We start from the raw sequence: 15,716 nt of genomic DNA on the forward strand, positions 1-15,716 counted from the left end.
GCCAGCCAGGAGAGACAGACTGTGTGCGTGTGTGTGTGTGTGTGTGTGTGTGCATGTGTGTGTGTGCACGAGTGTGGTATATGTAGAGTGTAGTATGAGTGTGTGTGTGTGTAGCACTGTGTGCATGGTTGTGTGCATGAATGTGTGCTTGTGCACACTCACATACTGGGCTGTCAGGCTCCAGGCTCGCCTCGCCTGCTGCCCTGTCCTGACCAGAGGGCCCCCCGGGGCGTGGGTTGGGCCGGGCATCTGAGGCCGACCAGGCTGCAGGAACAGAAACAGGACCAGGTCCCCCCGCAGTGAGGGCAGGAGGTCCGGGGCGCTGGGCCAGGAGACCAGCCGAGTGGGGGGGCGCAGGTGGCACCCTCAGAGCGGGCGGCGCCGGCGTCAGAGTTTACAGGACGGACCAGAGCCGGCCCAGGCTGAGGCTCAGGCACCGCGGACCAGACCGCCCCCCCCCTGCCCTCGAGATGCTCGCTGGAGCCTGGTCTCCTCCGTGGGTGCCCCAACCCAGCTCCCCACGGCTCCCACACACCCATCAAAGCCTCGCTCAGGTCACGCCGCCCCCAGGCCTCCCTCCCGCCCGGGGGGGGGGGACTTCCCTCCGGCCCCCACGCCAGGGCGGCCGCCGTGGCCTCTGCTCGGGCCTGTGTGCGGAGGGACCGTCTGAGTGCCCGGAGGCCCCCGTGCCGCCGGGCCTGGGCGGCCGGCCCTGCGTGTGGGCGCCTCCGGCTGTGCTGCTCGCCGGCTTCACTGGCCTTTCCGCCTGGCCTTCCCACCGAACCTCTGCCTGCTGGGCAGCGGGGCCGCGCGGCGGGGGGGGAAGGATGTGGAACGTGCTGTGAGGACTCAGCGGGCGGCGGCGAGGAGAGCGCGGCCGGAGCCGCGGGGCTGGGACAGAGGCTGCGAGGAAAGGGCAGGTCCTGGCACTGGTGCCATTTACCGCCGCCTCCCGCCTCCCCGCGGGGCCAGGGCATCAAATATTTACCAGCGCCCGGCAGGAAGCATTGACCTTCAGGCGCAGACGCTGGCGGCCTGAGCTCCTGGGAAGTGTCCCAGCGGGCGGGGGGGGGGGGGGGGGGGCTGCCTGCAGGGCGTGAGGAACGAATCCCAGCACCAGGGACAGCTGCCCACAGACCCCCCTCCCCAGCCAGAGAGCCTGCCCTGCTGTGCTCTCTGCCCAGGCCAAGGCCCTGTCCCTCTCCCTCACCCGGCACTGTCTGTCCTGAGAACTGGGGGCACGCACCTGGCCGTCAGTCTGTGGTGCCCGCGGCTGCGCTGGCCCCATCGTGCGAGAGGCACCCTTACCCAGGTGCTCGCTCCGAATGCCCAGCCAGCCTCCCGCCCCGCCCCCACCCAGCCCGCTGCCCGGCCTCGGGGGGGCCTGTGGCCCCGGCAGCTGGCAGCCCAGGCTGGACTCCCAGCCCCACCACCCACTGGACACCACGTGCCCCGAGCCTCGTGTCCTCCTCTGTGCTCGTAAGGGGGGAGCGCCGTGTGCAGCCCCCCTCCCCTCCGCTAGGACAGGGAGGACCCTCCCGTCCCGCCCGGAGCCTCGTCCCTCCCGTCCCGCCCGAGCCTCGTCCCTCCCGAGCCTCCCGGAGCCCATGCCTCCACCTGCGGGGAGCGCCCGGCGCTGTGCCGCCACCTCTCCGGGCCGCCCGCCCGGAGCACCGGCTGTGCCCGGAGCTCCTCTGAGGGGCCCCGGCTCAGACGGCGCCTCCTCCGGGTGCCTTCCCGCTCTGACTCACTGCTCATGCCTGGGGGTGTCTGGGAGCCGGCCGACGGGCCCCGGGACGGCTGCCCGGCCCTCCGGTGGCGTTTGGACCGGAGCCGGCCGACGGGCACCTCGCCTATTGGGGTCTCCACGCTCAGCCCCGTGGCTGCAGTGTGTGGGCTCCCCTGTCTGCGCCTGCCCTGGCCCAGCATCGCACTCTGCCATCAGCCCACACACGGACCTGGGCAGGGGTGTGCACATCTGACACGTGGCTACGCCACACCGCCTCCCACAGAGCGCCCCCCATCCCGCCCCCCCAGCGCCCCCGCCCCGCAGACATGCGGGCACGGCCGTGTGATCTCTGCGAGGAGAGAGACCACACAGCTGGGGAGGGCGGGCGTGGGAGCTCCCTCTCGGCGCCCACACCCTCTCGTCACGGCTTTCATGTGCGCCTCTCATGTCAGGCTTTGAATCTGCAATTTGCCAGTGTCCCTCTCTTCTTGGCAGTTCCTCTGCCGCTGCTGGGTCCTCGGAGTAATTCCCTTTTCCCTGGAAAGCCGCCCCGTCCATCATGCTCTGATCCGCTGACGGGGCTGAGCGGGAGGCCCCGGGGTCCTCTCGTTAACGTCTGTTCATCTGTTCTCTCTCTGCGGCCCGGCTGCTCCCTGCCCGCCCGGCCAGCCCTGGGGACATAGCGGCAGCCCAAACCGGTGAAAGCCGGGCGTTTCTGCAGCCCCCGGACAAGTGAAGAAGGACCTGCTGGGTGGGGGTCGGGCTGGGGAGAGACAGGGTGTGGGCAGCAGGGGTTATGGGGGAGGTTACAGGGGGGAGGTATGGGGCGGGGAGGGAGCCTGCATCTTGAGTAGGGTGCTCCAGGCGGCCCGGGATGGGTGCCCTGGAGCGGAGGGAGGCGCTGTGCCTGAGCAGAGGGAGCTGCGGTGCAGGCTGTGGGTGGCCCAGCTTCTCTGGAGAACCCGAACCGATGGGACGGGAGCGTCGCTCGGGGTTTGCTGTGAGGTCCGGCTCCTGTGGGATGGGGCGGGAGTGCCGGGGCCAGCAGCTGGCCCCGCAGGCCCTGAGACCGTGGCGCAGGCTCTGGTTGGAGTGGGAAGGCCCGGGAACCAGGAGGAACCAGGGGGACCCATCGTCCCAGCCCCAGTCCAGTGTGAAGGCAGGAGAGACCCAGGGCCCGGCTCCAAGACGGCTGTGCAGCCCGGCCGGTGTGGCTGAGTGGCTGAGCGTCGGCCTATGAACCAGGAGGTCATGGTTGCGGGCTTGCTCCCCGGCGGGGGTGTGCAGGAGGCAGGAAATCGATGATCTTCTTCAGCTTCGTCTGCTATTCAGATGAAGACCCCTGGTTTCTCTTGGTTTGCATTCGTTTGTTATGTCCACCCCTCCCCCCACCACCACGGTATTTCTCAATTGTTTATTTATCAAGAGGAACTATGCCCGAGCTCAAATAGTCAGGGGCAGGGGCAGTGACACACTTCCGTGGAACTGAACCCGAAGACATTCCCTCCGGCCCAAGGGCACTCCGCCCCCGAGCTCAGCTCCCCGCTCCCCGGCCGCTCTCAGGGCTCGTGGCCGTGGACCTCACGGGGGCGCCTCTCGTGGCTCAGCCACCGCGGCCGACAGGAAGCGGCAGCCCCAGGAACACAGCCGTGGCCCAACGTGAAATCCCGACGGAGCACTGGACGAACGACCCCTTTTCTTTATTATTTTTAAAATATATATTTTATTGATTTTCTTACCGAGAGGAAGGGAGAGGGAGAGAGAGATAGAATCATCGATGAGAGAGGAACATCGATCAGCTGCCTCTTGCACACCCCGTACTGGGGATGTGCCCACAATCAAGGTACATGCCCTTGACCGGAATCGAACCTGGGACCCTTCAGTCCGAAGGCCGACGCCCTATCCACCGAGCCAGACCGGTTAGAGCCCTATTTTTTTTTTTTTTTTAACTTGATGAAACATGCCAGGACCGGTGTGGCTCAGTGGATAGAGCGTCGGCCTGAGGACTGAAAGGTCCCGGGTTCGATTCCGGTCAAGGGCATGTACCTTGGTTGCGGGCACATCCCCAGTGAGAGGTGTGCAAGAGGCAGCTGGTCGGTGTTTCTCTCTCATCGACGTTTCTAACTCTCTGTCCCTCTCAGTTCCTCTCTGTGTAAAATCAATAAAATATATTTAATAAATAAATAAATAAATAAATAAACTTGATGAAACACATAACAAATGTACCATTGAGCCACTGCGCGCACTGTCCAGAGGCCGGAAGTCCACGTGCTTGTGGCTCAGCCATCCCCAGAACTTCCTGTCCTCTGTCCGTTCTTTTAGAGCACCCTTCCCGGAATCCTTCCCCCTCCCGGGTTCCCTGCGGAGTGGGACCCCGCTAAGGCTGAGAGAGTCTTTTTCCCCTTCAGCCAGTGTGTGGCTCATTACCATTTCCTGAGATGGCAGGCACAGTTGGCCTCGGTTCTGTCATCTTAGTTTTGATACGCTTTCTGCTTTTATCGTTTTTTGTGGGGGTTGTCAATTTTCACCATATGGCCTCTGTTTTCTCTTTTATGTGTATGTCTTCTGACAATATGGAAAGCTGTGTTCTTGTCCCATGGATATCTCCGTAATTACACTGTGATATTGTACCCTTAGCCAGCTATTGCTAGACAGTGTTTATTTCCCCCCTTTTATGAACAGTGTCCAAAAAAAACAGTCTACTTCCCCTTTCTCCCTCCAAATGATATTGTGTTATTTTTCTCTTTGCCTTTGTACCTCTAATGTCATTTACACATCTAAATGATCCTTTAGGCCCAGCCAGTGTGGCTCAATGGTTGAGCATTGATCTATGAACCAGGAGGTCACGGTTTGATTCCCAGTCAGGGCACATGCCTGGGTTGTGGGCTGACTCACCAGTAGGGAGCGTGCAGGAGGCAACTGATGAATGATTCTCATCATTGAGGTTTCCCTCTCTCTCTCTCTCTGAAATAAATAAAAATATATTTAAACTAGAGGCCCGGTGCATGAAATTTATGCACTGGAGGGGGGTCCCCTAGGCCCAGCCTGCACCCTCATCAATCCAGGACCCCTTAGTAGGGGTGTCAAACTCAATCAGAGAAGGGGCCAAAATCTAAAATCCAGCCTAAATCGCGGGCCGAATGGTTTACTGAACAGTCATAAACTGTCATTGTGATGGAAACGCAGTGGAGTGCAGTGATGACAGCGTGGTGCGGGCCACATTGCAAGGCCTGGCGGGACGGATTTGGCCCGCGGGCCTTGTGTTTGACACATGTGCCTTAGGGCATGTCTGACTGCTGGTTTAGGGATTGGGCCTGAACCATCAGTTGGACATCCCTCTCACAATCCTGGACCTAATCACTCACCTGCCTGCCTGCATGGTTGCCTCTAACTGCCCCCCCCCCCCACTTGCCGGCCTGATTACCCCTCACTACCTCTGGGTGTCAACCTGATTGCCCTTAACTCCCCCACCCTGCCGTCCTGGTCACCCCTAACTGCCCCCCACTGCCAGCCAGGTTGTCCACACAGCCTGCTGTTCAGACATTTGGTTGTCTCTCACTAACCCCCTGCCAACCTGGTTGCCCCCTGCAGCCTACTCGTGCAGACGTTTGGTGGTCCCTCACTAACTCCCCTGCTGGCCTGATCTTAGGCAGCCATCTTGTAAGAGCATGAGGGTCAATTTGCATATTATCTGTTTATTATATAGGATCAGTGTTTAGACCTCCAACTATAAATGAGTAAGACATCGTTTACCTCTCCTTCCCGCCTCTGCATTTCTCACTTGCATCAGTTCTCTGTTTCCTCCTTCGTTCTTTTCGGTAGTAGTCACGGTCCTTACGTTTGACTCAGACGCAGAGTGGTCCTGCCAGCGCGCCTGGCAGTTACTCCCTCCGCCCTAAGTCTGTTCTCTAGTAATTATACAAGGAGGGACACGGGAACTACAATTCACAATAGGTTCATATTTTTTTTCTGTTGACTTTCTACGTAAAGGATGGTTCATCTGGGCTTTAAAGTCTTCATCCATCCACCCAGCCACCCGTTAAATATCGATTAAGCCTCTGCTACGTGTCAGTGGCTGCTCTACACCCTGGCGGTAAAAAGCAAACACCGCCCACGGGCACCTCGCGCTTCCTGTGGCCGGTGAGGGAGAGGCGAGCCGTCCACCAGGCCGCCAGCGAGGCCGGAGGCGTGCTGAGAGCCGTGTGCTGGGAGGAGAGAGCCGGGCCCTGGGACCCGCGCCCCGCGCCCCGCGCCCCGCGCCCCGCCGTGCAGAGCCGGGGCTGGCTCAGCCCCTGAGGAGGACCCGCTCCGGAAAGATGGGCTGTGTGGCCCCATCAGAGCCTCCCTCCGCCTCCCCCTGCGGACAGCTCGCCCTGGAGCTCGGCGCAGGAGGGGTTGTCAGTGAGGAGCCTGGATACGATGCAGTGGCCCTCCCCGGCCAGGGTGGCTCAGTGGGTGCCAGTTTGATTCCCAGTCAGGACGCATGGCTGGGTGCCGGGCCCAGTCCCCCGTCGAGCGTGTGCAGGAGGCAGCAGACTGATGTTTCAATCTCATATCAAAAATTATTTTTAAAAATGGCAGCGGCGGGGCGGGGGGGTGGCCGAAACCAGTGGATAGAGAGAACTGAAGGGTCCTGGGTTTGATTCCGGTCAAGGGCATGTACCTTGGTTGTGGGCACATCCCCAGTGGGGAGTGTGCAGGAGGCAGCTGATAGATGTTTCTCTCTCATCAATGTTTCTAACTCTCCATCCCTCTCCCTTCCTCTCTGTAAAGAAAATCAATAAAATATATATATTTTTAGAAATTATGTCAGAACAACAGCTGTTCACTGGGACTGTCCCAAGCCAAGGCGTGTTGTTGAGGGAGAGGAACACTGGTGGTTTTGTGAGTGGATCTGATGTCTCACAGATGGAAAATGTCTGTGCTCTCTAATTTAATAGTCAGCCTGCGCTATTAGATTAGAGATTCTCTGGAATTTTCTACGTGTCTTACTTGCAAATAGTTGGTTTGGGGAATCTCCAACACACTATGCTTTTTTCTTGTCTTATTGCATGGAACAGGGTTGCTAGTACTATCGATATATGGAACCACTGGAGGCCCTGTACACAAATTCGTGCCTGGGTGGGGTTCAGCTGGCTTGCTCCAATTCAGGATGGGGGGGCAATCGGGGGCGGGGCCAGCTGGAGGGAGGGGCCACGGGCAGTTGGCCAGCCAGCCCTCCCCCTGGTCGAACTCCCAGTGGAGGGGACAATTTACATATTAGCCTTTTATTATATAGAATTACATAGGTTAGTGAACAGGCTAGCTTGTCTAGCTTCCAGTCGTAAAGTCAAACATTTCTCAGTTCCCAGAAGACAAAGGCAGGTCATGGCTGAGAGGAAAACTGGCTCCTCCTGGCACGGGGTCTGAGAGAAAGGTACCCCGTGTGTCCCGCTGGGGGAGACACCGCTGATGTCCTGTTTCCTCTGCTTCCCCCAGAAGCCCCCGTCGCCTGCCTCAGGACCGGGAGGGGAGGCCTGCAGCGCCGGCGGCCTCCACGGAGGACACCTTCACCGGAGACGCCGGGGAGAGCGAGGCGGCGGCCGGAGGCAGAGGAGGGACCGCCTGCACCCGCACCCCGTCCTGCAGACTTTAAGACCAGGAGCAAACTCAGGCGGGGGTGCGGGGAGGGGTGCCGAGCCGCCTGTCTACAGCAATAGTCCCATTTGGGCCGGGGGCTTCGGGGAGTGAGGCCCCGTGGACTCCGGGCGGCCAGCGCAGGCTGCCCCGGCCGGCCGGCCCCGACGGCAGGATGCCGGCCTGTGCGTCTGCGGCTTCCTCGGCCCGTCCCCTCCCATCGCGGCTCCTGGGCCGTGCCGGTCAGAACAGTGCGTGTGCGTGTGCGTGTGTGTGTGTGTGCGCGCGCGCGCGTGTGTGTGTGTGCGTGTGTGTGTGTGTGTGTGCGTGTGCGTGTGTGTGCGTGTGTGCGTGTGTGCGTGTGTGTGCGTGTGTGTGTGTGCGTATGTGTGTGTGTGTGTGTGTGTGCGCGTGTGTGTGTGTGTGTGCGTGCATGTGACTTGGGTGTCCTTTCGTTTGTCTGGTTCTTATTGGGTCCCTCCCAGTTCTCGGAGGGGCACGCGCCCCCGTGCGGCAGGGTCCTCGCCAGCGTCCCAGGCACCAGGGTTCTGTACGGCAGGCAGCTGGGCGCCGGAGGGGCAGCTGGGCGCCGGAGGGGCAGCTGGGCGCCGGAGGGGCAGCTGGGCGCCGGAGGGGGCGGCTGGGCGCCGGAGGGGCAGCTGGGCGCCGGAGGGGCAGCTGGGCGCCGGAGGGGCCGGCAGGGCCCGGGGCTGCTGTGTCCTGGGCGGACGCCGGGTTTGAAGACTCTGTCCGGGGCGGGTCCAGGTCACAGAGCCAGGCCCAGAGCACAGTGATCACAGGGCGGGTCTGCCTGTCCGAGGGCAGGCGCCCGGCGGGGTCTGTGCACAGCTGCTGTCTCCCCGGCCAGGGGGCGGGGAGCCCCCTGCAGAAGCAGCTCCGAGCGAGGAGGGAGCCAGGGCCACGCTGTGACGGGGGGCTAGCCCGCAGGTCAGATGTCAGGGGTGTAGGAACCAGAGTGCAAGCTTCCAGATCTGAACGCTAAGCCAGAGCCAGCCTGGGGTGGGAGGAGCATGGCAGGCCGCGGGCACAGCCAGGGCCGGGCGGAGGCGGCACATGCTCCGAGGTCTGGGAGTCCGAGGAGACCTGGGGGCGGGGCCCAGCGGGAGGGCCCAGTGGGAGGGCCCAGTGGGAGGGTGCAGGGGAGGGTGAGGGCCTGGACTGTGTCCGCCCCAGGCTCAGATGGAGCAGAGAGAGCCGCCTGGTGTGAAGTGTTAGCAGACCACCTGGCTCTTCAGCCTCCAAACAGCCCCGCCGAGAAGGGACTCTCCCATTTTATGGGCTGGGAAACTGAGGCTCAGAGCGGCCGTGGGGCTTGCCCAAGGCCCCCGGGCAGGCTGGGGCAGACGCAGGCCAAGGCCTCAGTCCCTCTCCTCCTGCCTGTGGCGCCCGAGCCCAGGCGCCAGCTCAGCAGGGCCAAGTCGGGGAGCCTTCGCTTGGGGTCTTGATTCCTTTCCCTCGGGTGCCAGTCATGCCAGGACACGGGCCGTGTCTGTAGAGAAGCGGTGGCCGGGGAGGGCGTGCGGGCAGCCATGCAGCCCCTCCCGCGCCCCATGTGCGGGGCCTCGGAAACAGGAGCCTGTCCCCGGGCTCAGGGCGGCCTGCGTGAGGAGCAGTGTGACCACCCCTGCAGGTCCCTGCCCGCTGCCCTCCGTGCCCCGGAGGGAGGAGGAGGGAGGAGGAGGGAGGAGGGAGGAGGGCCAGGCTGGCACCGGGAGCTTCCCCAGGTTCTGGGTGAGGCAGCCGCTCACCCTTCCTCTGCCAAAGGAGCTGGCGGCCGTGCCTCCTGCCCGGGGGCCTGGGCCAGAGGGCACTGTCCCGTGGACCCGCTGGGCTGGAGCCCCTGCTCTGCAGCCCGAGTGACAGCCTGCAGGGGGCGGGGCAGCCTGCAGAGTGACAGCCTGCAGGGGAGGGGGGGCAGCCTGCAGAGTGACAGCCTGCAGGGGAGGGGGGGCAGCCTGCAGAGTGACAGCCTGCAGGGGAGGGGGGGCAGCCTGCAGAGTGACAGCCTGCAGGGGGCGGGGCAGCCTGCAGAGTGACAGCCCCCCCCCCCGTGGCCTTGGGCAAGCCCCCTCCTCTCTCAGCCTCAGTTTCTCATCTGGCACACGCGCAGGGTGGGCACGGGGGAAGGCCACAGCCCTCGCTGCCTCGTGCGGAGGTGAGGGGGTGAGAGTGTGGGGGACATGCCAGTGGGGTCTGACAAGTTCGAGAGGGACGGACAGAGCTGGCCATCTGCAGCGACTCCCCGGCTGGCCCGGTGCCTCCGTTTCGTTCTTACGGGAGCTGCCGGCTGTGGCCCGGCGTCTGTGACGGTGACAGGAATGACCCAGAGAGAGAAGCAGGGGGGACACCCGCCCGGGAGCTGGTTTCCGGTGCTTTGCGTGACTCCGGTCCGTCAGCGCTTCTTCCCGCGGGAGCCGCCGTCCCGAGCAGCTGCTTCCCCTCCAGGCTGGGCCGGTGGGGTGCGCTGCGTCCCGGACTCTGTTCGCACCCGGAGCTGTGGCCCCGGCCCCTCGCCCTCCCCTCACTCTGAGCTCCCGCTGCCCGGCCGCCTCGGAGCTGAGCAGGTCCAAAATGAAACAGGCCTTAACCAACACACACACACACACACACACACACACACATGCACACACACACACATGCACACACACATGTACACACGCACAGGCGCTGTGCACGCACACAGGCACGCACACGCCACACGTGATTCTGCAGGTAGATCCCGCCTCTCTCGCGGTCTCCGTTGCTTTAGGAAAACAGCCGCAGGCAGCTGGTGGGCCGGGGGCCCAGCAGCGGGAGGAAGGACTTGGGGTGTCAGGGGAAACGTGGCCAGAAATGGAGGTGCAGGCTCCGCTGAGGTGCTCGCCGGCTCTCCAGCAGGTCCAGGTCCCACGCAGGTCCCTTCAGACATGAGGCGTGGGGTGGCCGTGCCCGGGACCGCCCCCAGGCCCAGCAGAGCCCACGAGCCCTGTCCCGCCAGGAAGGTGCCCTGGCCCTGCCCTCCCGCCCGCGTCTGCGGGGGGCGGTGCCGGAGACAGGCTCCGGGGCCACGGGCTTGGAAGAGACGGTGCTGCTTCTGGTACTTTCCGCCCGGCTGGTGGGTTCCACGGCGGGAGAGAGCGCTGGGCGGCGCAGGCGAGGCCTGGCGGGGAGGCAGCGTGCCAGCTGAGCCGCCCGGGGCCTCGCCTGCCCTCCCATCGGGTGGGGTGGTGGCGGCGGCTCCCGGGGGCTCCTGGTCAGAGGGTGTCTGCCTGGTCCCCGCAGACATCTGAAAGGTCAGGGGGCGGCCAAGAGCCGGGGGGAGGCGGCACTGTGGCCGCTGCCACCTGCAGCGGGAACCTCCCCAGGCGGGGGGTGCCGTGTCCTGCCCACCGCAGACGCTGCTCACCCCCCGCAGCCAGGCGGGCCCCAGCCTCCTCCCGCAGGGCGGGGGGCGGGCGCACGCAGCTCGGGGTCAGGGCCTGAGACTCACGCCGAGGGCGGCAGGAGTGATGCCAGGCCCTGGAGATCCATTGTCCACGCGCATTCACGCACCCACTCAGCAGCCCCTGCCCGCGGCCCGCGCCCGCCGGGAGCAGGCCGCCGGGAGCAGGCCCGCCGGGCGGGGCGGCAGGGCAGAGGTGTGCCCAGGGAAGCTTAGAGCACAGAGCGACAGGGAGCACTTACCTCGCCGTCCACGACAGTGACCTTGGAGGTGTGTGTGTGTGTGTGTGTGTGTGTGTGTGTGTGTCCCCGCCCCAGTCTCCGGCCCAGGACCCCGCCGGCAGCTGGTGCTAGACTGAAGGGTGTGGGCGGTGGCTGTGGCCCTAATGCTCCCATCTTCACGTCAGAGCCCCGCCCGTGTGCCCGACAGCTGAACCCCGGCCCCCTGCCCGCCGCGGGGCACCACTCCTGGCTGTGGGGCGCAGGGGCTGGCTGTGGGGCGCAGGGGCTGGCTGTGGGGCACCACTCCTGGCTGTGGGGCACCACTCCTGGCTGTGGGGCACAGGGGCTGGCTGTGGGGCGCAGGGGCTGGCTGTGGGGCACCACTCCTGGCTGTGGGGCGCAGGGGCTGGCTGTGGGGCGCAGGGGCTGGCTGTGGGGCACCACTCCTGGCTGTGGGGCACAGGGGCTGGCTGTGGGGCGCAGGGGCTGGCTCCCCACCGTTCACGGGAGCAGTGGCTCCGGGGCTGTGCAGTGAGGGCCCCGTTGAGTGCCCTCACCTGCCTCTGCACACACAGGACCAGACGCCGAGGCAGGTGGCCGGGCGCGTGGTGGGAGTGACGGAGGGTGCCCGGCACAGGGTGGCCACGCCGGCACCCACCAGCGACCAGAAGGGCCTCTCCTCACTCCCGGCTCCTCACGTGCGGTCTCTCCCGTCTCTCTCCCGTTTCCGTGTCAGAGCCGGGAGGGGGAAGTGGGGGGGCGGGATACATCACCGCCCAGCTACCGAGGGGCAGGGCCTGGGGATGTGCAATAACCCCGGGGACCTCGAGGGGGCGCTGGGGCCCCGGGGCCGGCGGGACAGGGGCCCGCAGCTCCCGGTGGGCAGAGGCGTCCCCTCCCCGGGGAGCCCGTCACCACGGGAACAGGCAGGGCGGGGGCTCCGAGCCGGTCACCGGGAAAACCAAAAACCAATATTACTCCTGATAACAATATTCCTGACAATATACGTCCCACGACGCCGTGTCTTACACTGACCGCTGTTGCACTGCTTTTGTCTTTCTATACACAGTAGTTTTTATAACGATGTCCTTGGGTTTTAATAAAGAGTGTCCGTCAGCTGGTCCCTGCCCTGTTCTTGTCACTGCCAGGGAGGGGGAGGGGGAGGGGGAAGGAGGGGGGGAAGAGGAGGGAAGGGAGGGGAGGGGGAGGGGAGGGGAGGAGGGGGGAAGAGGAGGGAAGGAGGGGAAGGGAAGGGGAGGGGGAGGGGAGGGAGGGGAAGGGCTAAGAGGAGGGGAGGGGGGAGGAGAGAAGGGAGGGGAGGGAAGGAAGGGGGGAAGAGGAGGGAAGGGAGGGGAAGGGAAGGGAGGGGGAGGGGAGGGAGGGGGAGGAGAAGAAAGGGGAGGGGAGGGGCAGGGGGAGGAAGGGGTGAAGAGGAGGGAAGGGAGGGGAAGGAGAGAAGAGAGGGAAGGGGAGTGGGAGGGGAGGGGAGAGAGGGGAGGAGGAGGGAGGGGAGGGGAGGGAGGGGAAGGGAGAGGGGAGAAGAGGGAGGAGGGGGAGGAGAGGGGGAGGAAGGGCTACTCCCATCCTGTGCAAGCCTCGCCCTGTCGCTGGTGCGGGTGTGAGCCCTCCCCCAGGGCAGGTGGTGTGGGCGGTGAGGGGAGCAGGGGGAGGTAGGGGGGACCCAGAACATGGCTGGATGCCTCTCCAGCCAGTGAGTCTGCAGGGAAGGGCCAGGCCCCAGCTTCCAAGAGGAACGAGCGTTGTCATGTGTGCCAGTTTTCGTGGCGTGGACACTCTCACCACGGCCCCCTTTAAGCTGCGCTGTGACGTGTGTGACATGCGTGTGACATGTATGTGACCTGTCCAGCCACCGACTTGGGAAGAGATGCAGAGGCCATTACACAGCACGTTGGCGGAGGCATGACCCCCATTCTCAATGCATTTACTGTATGTTTATAGAATTTCAGTCTTCACTGGCTGCGTTTAACAACCGGCTCACAAAATTAACACCAGGCTGCCGGACCCGTGCACGCCCGGAGCGGGTGATGGCCGGGAACCCCACGCTGCGGGAACACGCAGTCATTCAAAAGCCTGAGCGGGAGTTCTGCAGGGGACCTGGAGGGACTGCCAGGTCAGAACGGCAAAGCACAGACAAGAGAATGTATCGTAGTCTTGATCGCATTTTTATGACATAGTAGCCCCTTCCCACCATAGCATGAAAGCTCAGAAAACCAAGGTGACAGCATCTGGGGTGTAGGGGTGTCTGTGGGGAGGAGAAAAGGTAGACAAGCCAAAGAGGAAAACGGAACACAGGAACGCCCATAGAACAAACCACCCACATGCTAACACAATCTGTCATTCGTGTACACGTCTGTGCCTGTGTGTCTTCATGTCATTAGCATGTACAAGGAGTGGCCAGACGATGATGATCTCTGAGCGCATAATAATCTGGCCACTCAGTGTACATCCTATATACCAAAAGGCTAATATGAAAATTGTCCTCTCAACCAAGAGTTCGACCGGCAGGCAGGCTGGCTAACCACCCATGTCCCTTCCCCCTGGCCAGGCTGGCCGGACCTCACCCATGCACGAATTCATGCACTGGGCCTCTAAAATATATGTATTTTAGAGAGGGATAGAAACATCAATGATGAGAGAGAATGGTTGATTGGCTGCCTCCTACATGCCCCACACTGGGGACTGAGCCCACCACCCAGGCGTGTACTCTGACCGGAATCAAACCCTGACCTCCAGGTTCATACATGGGCCAAAGCTCAACCACTGAGCCCACCAGCGAGGCTAAAATTCATTTTAAAAGCCAGTCCTCAGTTGGACATTTGTTTAGGTTGTTTGTTGTTGTATAACAAGCCATCCCCAAACTCAGTGGCGCAGCACAGCCATGGCTGTGGGGACTCTGTGGGGTGGGGGTGGGAGTTCCCCACTTCCCAGGACGGCCGGGATCACATGACCTGCCTCACATGCTGGCCCTTGAAGCTGGCGACAAGCTGGGAGCTCAGCTGGGCTCTCGGGTGGGTCCTCGGTTCTCCCCCCCCCCCCGGGGGGGGCGCAGCTGCCTGGGCTTCCTCACAGCGTGGCCACTGGCGTGAGCGGGGGAGGGGGGGGGAGCAGAGGGGGTGACCGGACCGGAGAGGAGGTACAAGAGTCATAATGGGCCCTGCAGACCCGGTAGGAGGGCTGGGTTCCGGTGAAGCTGGGGAGCCTTTGCCAGGCTTTGCCCGGAGGAGCGACGGACCTGGCTCTGTGCTCCGAAAGGCTCCTGCCGGCTGCACGGAGAACAGACTTCAGGGATCGGATGGAGGGGCTTCTTCCCAGCAGAGGCAGGGGTGCTGAGGTGAGGTCGGAGTCAGGAATCATGTTGCAAGTGAGCTACTCTGTTTCCTGACAGCTCTGACTGGGGGGAGCGGAAGGACAAGGAGCACCAAGGGTGGGTGCAGGGGGAGGGGAGGGACAGAGGAGCACCAAGGGTGAACTCGGGGGGAGGGGGGAGGGACAAGATGCACCACGGTGACCCCAGGCCCCGGGCAGAGCAAGAGAAAGACCAGGCTGCAGCCAGCAGGACGAGCTTGGGGGCAGTCGGGAGCTCAGTGGTGGCCACAGAGCTTCAGAAGACCCGGATTTGCCGCCCATGGGACTGTCATGGAGGCCCTGCTGGAACAGGAAGAGGTGCCCAGGCTGGAGGAATGGCGTGGTCTTCACCGGCCTCTCGGCGGTGGTTAAAGCCTCAAGACAGGATCACTAAGGGAGCCAGTGGTTAGTGAAAGGAGACAGAGCAAGGAATGAGTTCTCCCGAACCCTAACCCTAACCCTAACCCTAACCCTAACCCTAACCCTAACCCTACACCGACCCTAACCCTAACCCTAAACCAACACTAACCCTAACCCTAACACTAACCCTAGCCCTAGCCCTACAGCAACCCTAACCCTAACCCTCCAAGCCATACCCTATCTCCAAACATAACCCTAACCCTAAACCTCACCCTAGTCCTAACCTTAATCCTAACCCTAACCCAAACGCTAAACCTAATCCTTACCCTAGCCCTAAACTTAATCCTAACCCTCTCACCCTAGCCCTAACCCTAACCCTAACGGTAACCATAAACCCCACCCTAGACCTAGTCCTAGCCCTAACCCTTGCCCTCCAACATGTTCAAGGTCAAGGGGATAGGAAGAACCAGCAGAGTAGGAGGCACTGGCAGAGGGCGCAGGGTCCTGGGTGCAGGTGAGGAGAGGGCGGCCGGGAGCTGGGCTGAGGGGCCTGCTGCTGACCCGGGAGGCCAGGAGCTGGCTCTGGCTGAGGACTGAGGGTTCAGGTGGGGGTCAGTCTTCCTTCAGAGCAGTTTTAGGGAGTCCATGGGGCAAAGAACTTGCTTGGGGGTCAGAAGAAGTAAAAAAAAAAATTTAAAAAATGGGGCGATTTGCTTTTTCAAGAGGGAAAGGGATGGGGCCAGAGGGCCAAGCAGTGGGGTTCAAGGGCTTTCGTGGCACTGGGTGTGTGGACGCTGTGCTAAGAGCTGATGACCGGGGAGCTGGCCCAACACCTATCCTCTGCCTGCACCCACGGGAGGGGCCCGGCGCCCAACAGGGACCCACACAGGCGGCCCCGCCCCCAGCCTGGGCTCTGATGGGCCCTCACCACGTGCCCTGGCTCTGCCCTGACCCCCCCCCACCCCACCCCCCGCCTCCGAGG

At 63.1% G+C, this 15,716-nt stretch overlaps 1 protein-coding gene across 2 annotated transcripts in view; it reads left to right on the forward strand.

Moving 5' to 3' along the window:
- Positions 1-9,333, forward strand: part of SHISAL1 (shisa like 1) — a 41,618-nt gene extending 32,285 nt beyond the window's left edge. For both annotated transcript variants that reach the window (XM_045575089.1, XM_036420246.2), the window contains exon 5: positions 7,208-9,333. In XM_045575089.1, the coding sequence (XP_045431045.1) occupies position 7,208 (1 nt within the window). In that variant the 3' untranslated portion in view covers positions 7,209-9,333. The remainder of the gene's footprint in view (positions 1-7,207) is intronic.
- Positions 9,334-15,716: the final 6,383 nt, after the last annotated feature.

This window comes from Pipistrellus kuhlii, unplaced genomic scaffold, assembly GCF_014108245.1.
Source record: "Pipistrellus kuhlii isolate mPipKuh1 unplaced genomic scaffold, mPipKuh1.p scaffold_m20_p_64, whole genome shotgun sequence".
In the NCBI taxonomy this organism is placed as follows: Eukaryota; Metazoa; Chordata; class Mammalia; order Chiroptera; family Vespertilionidae; genus Pipistrellus; species Pipistrellus kuhlii.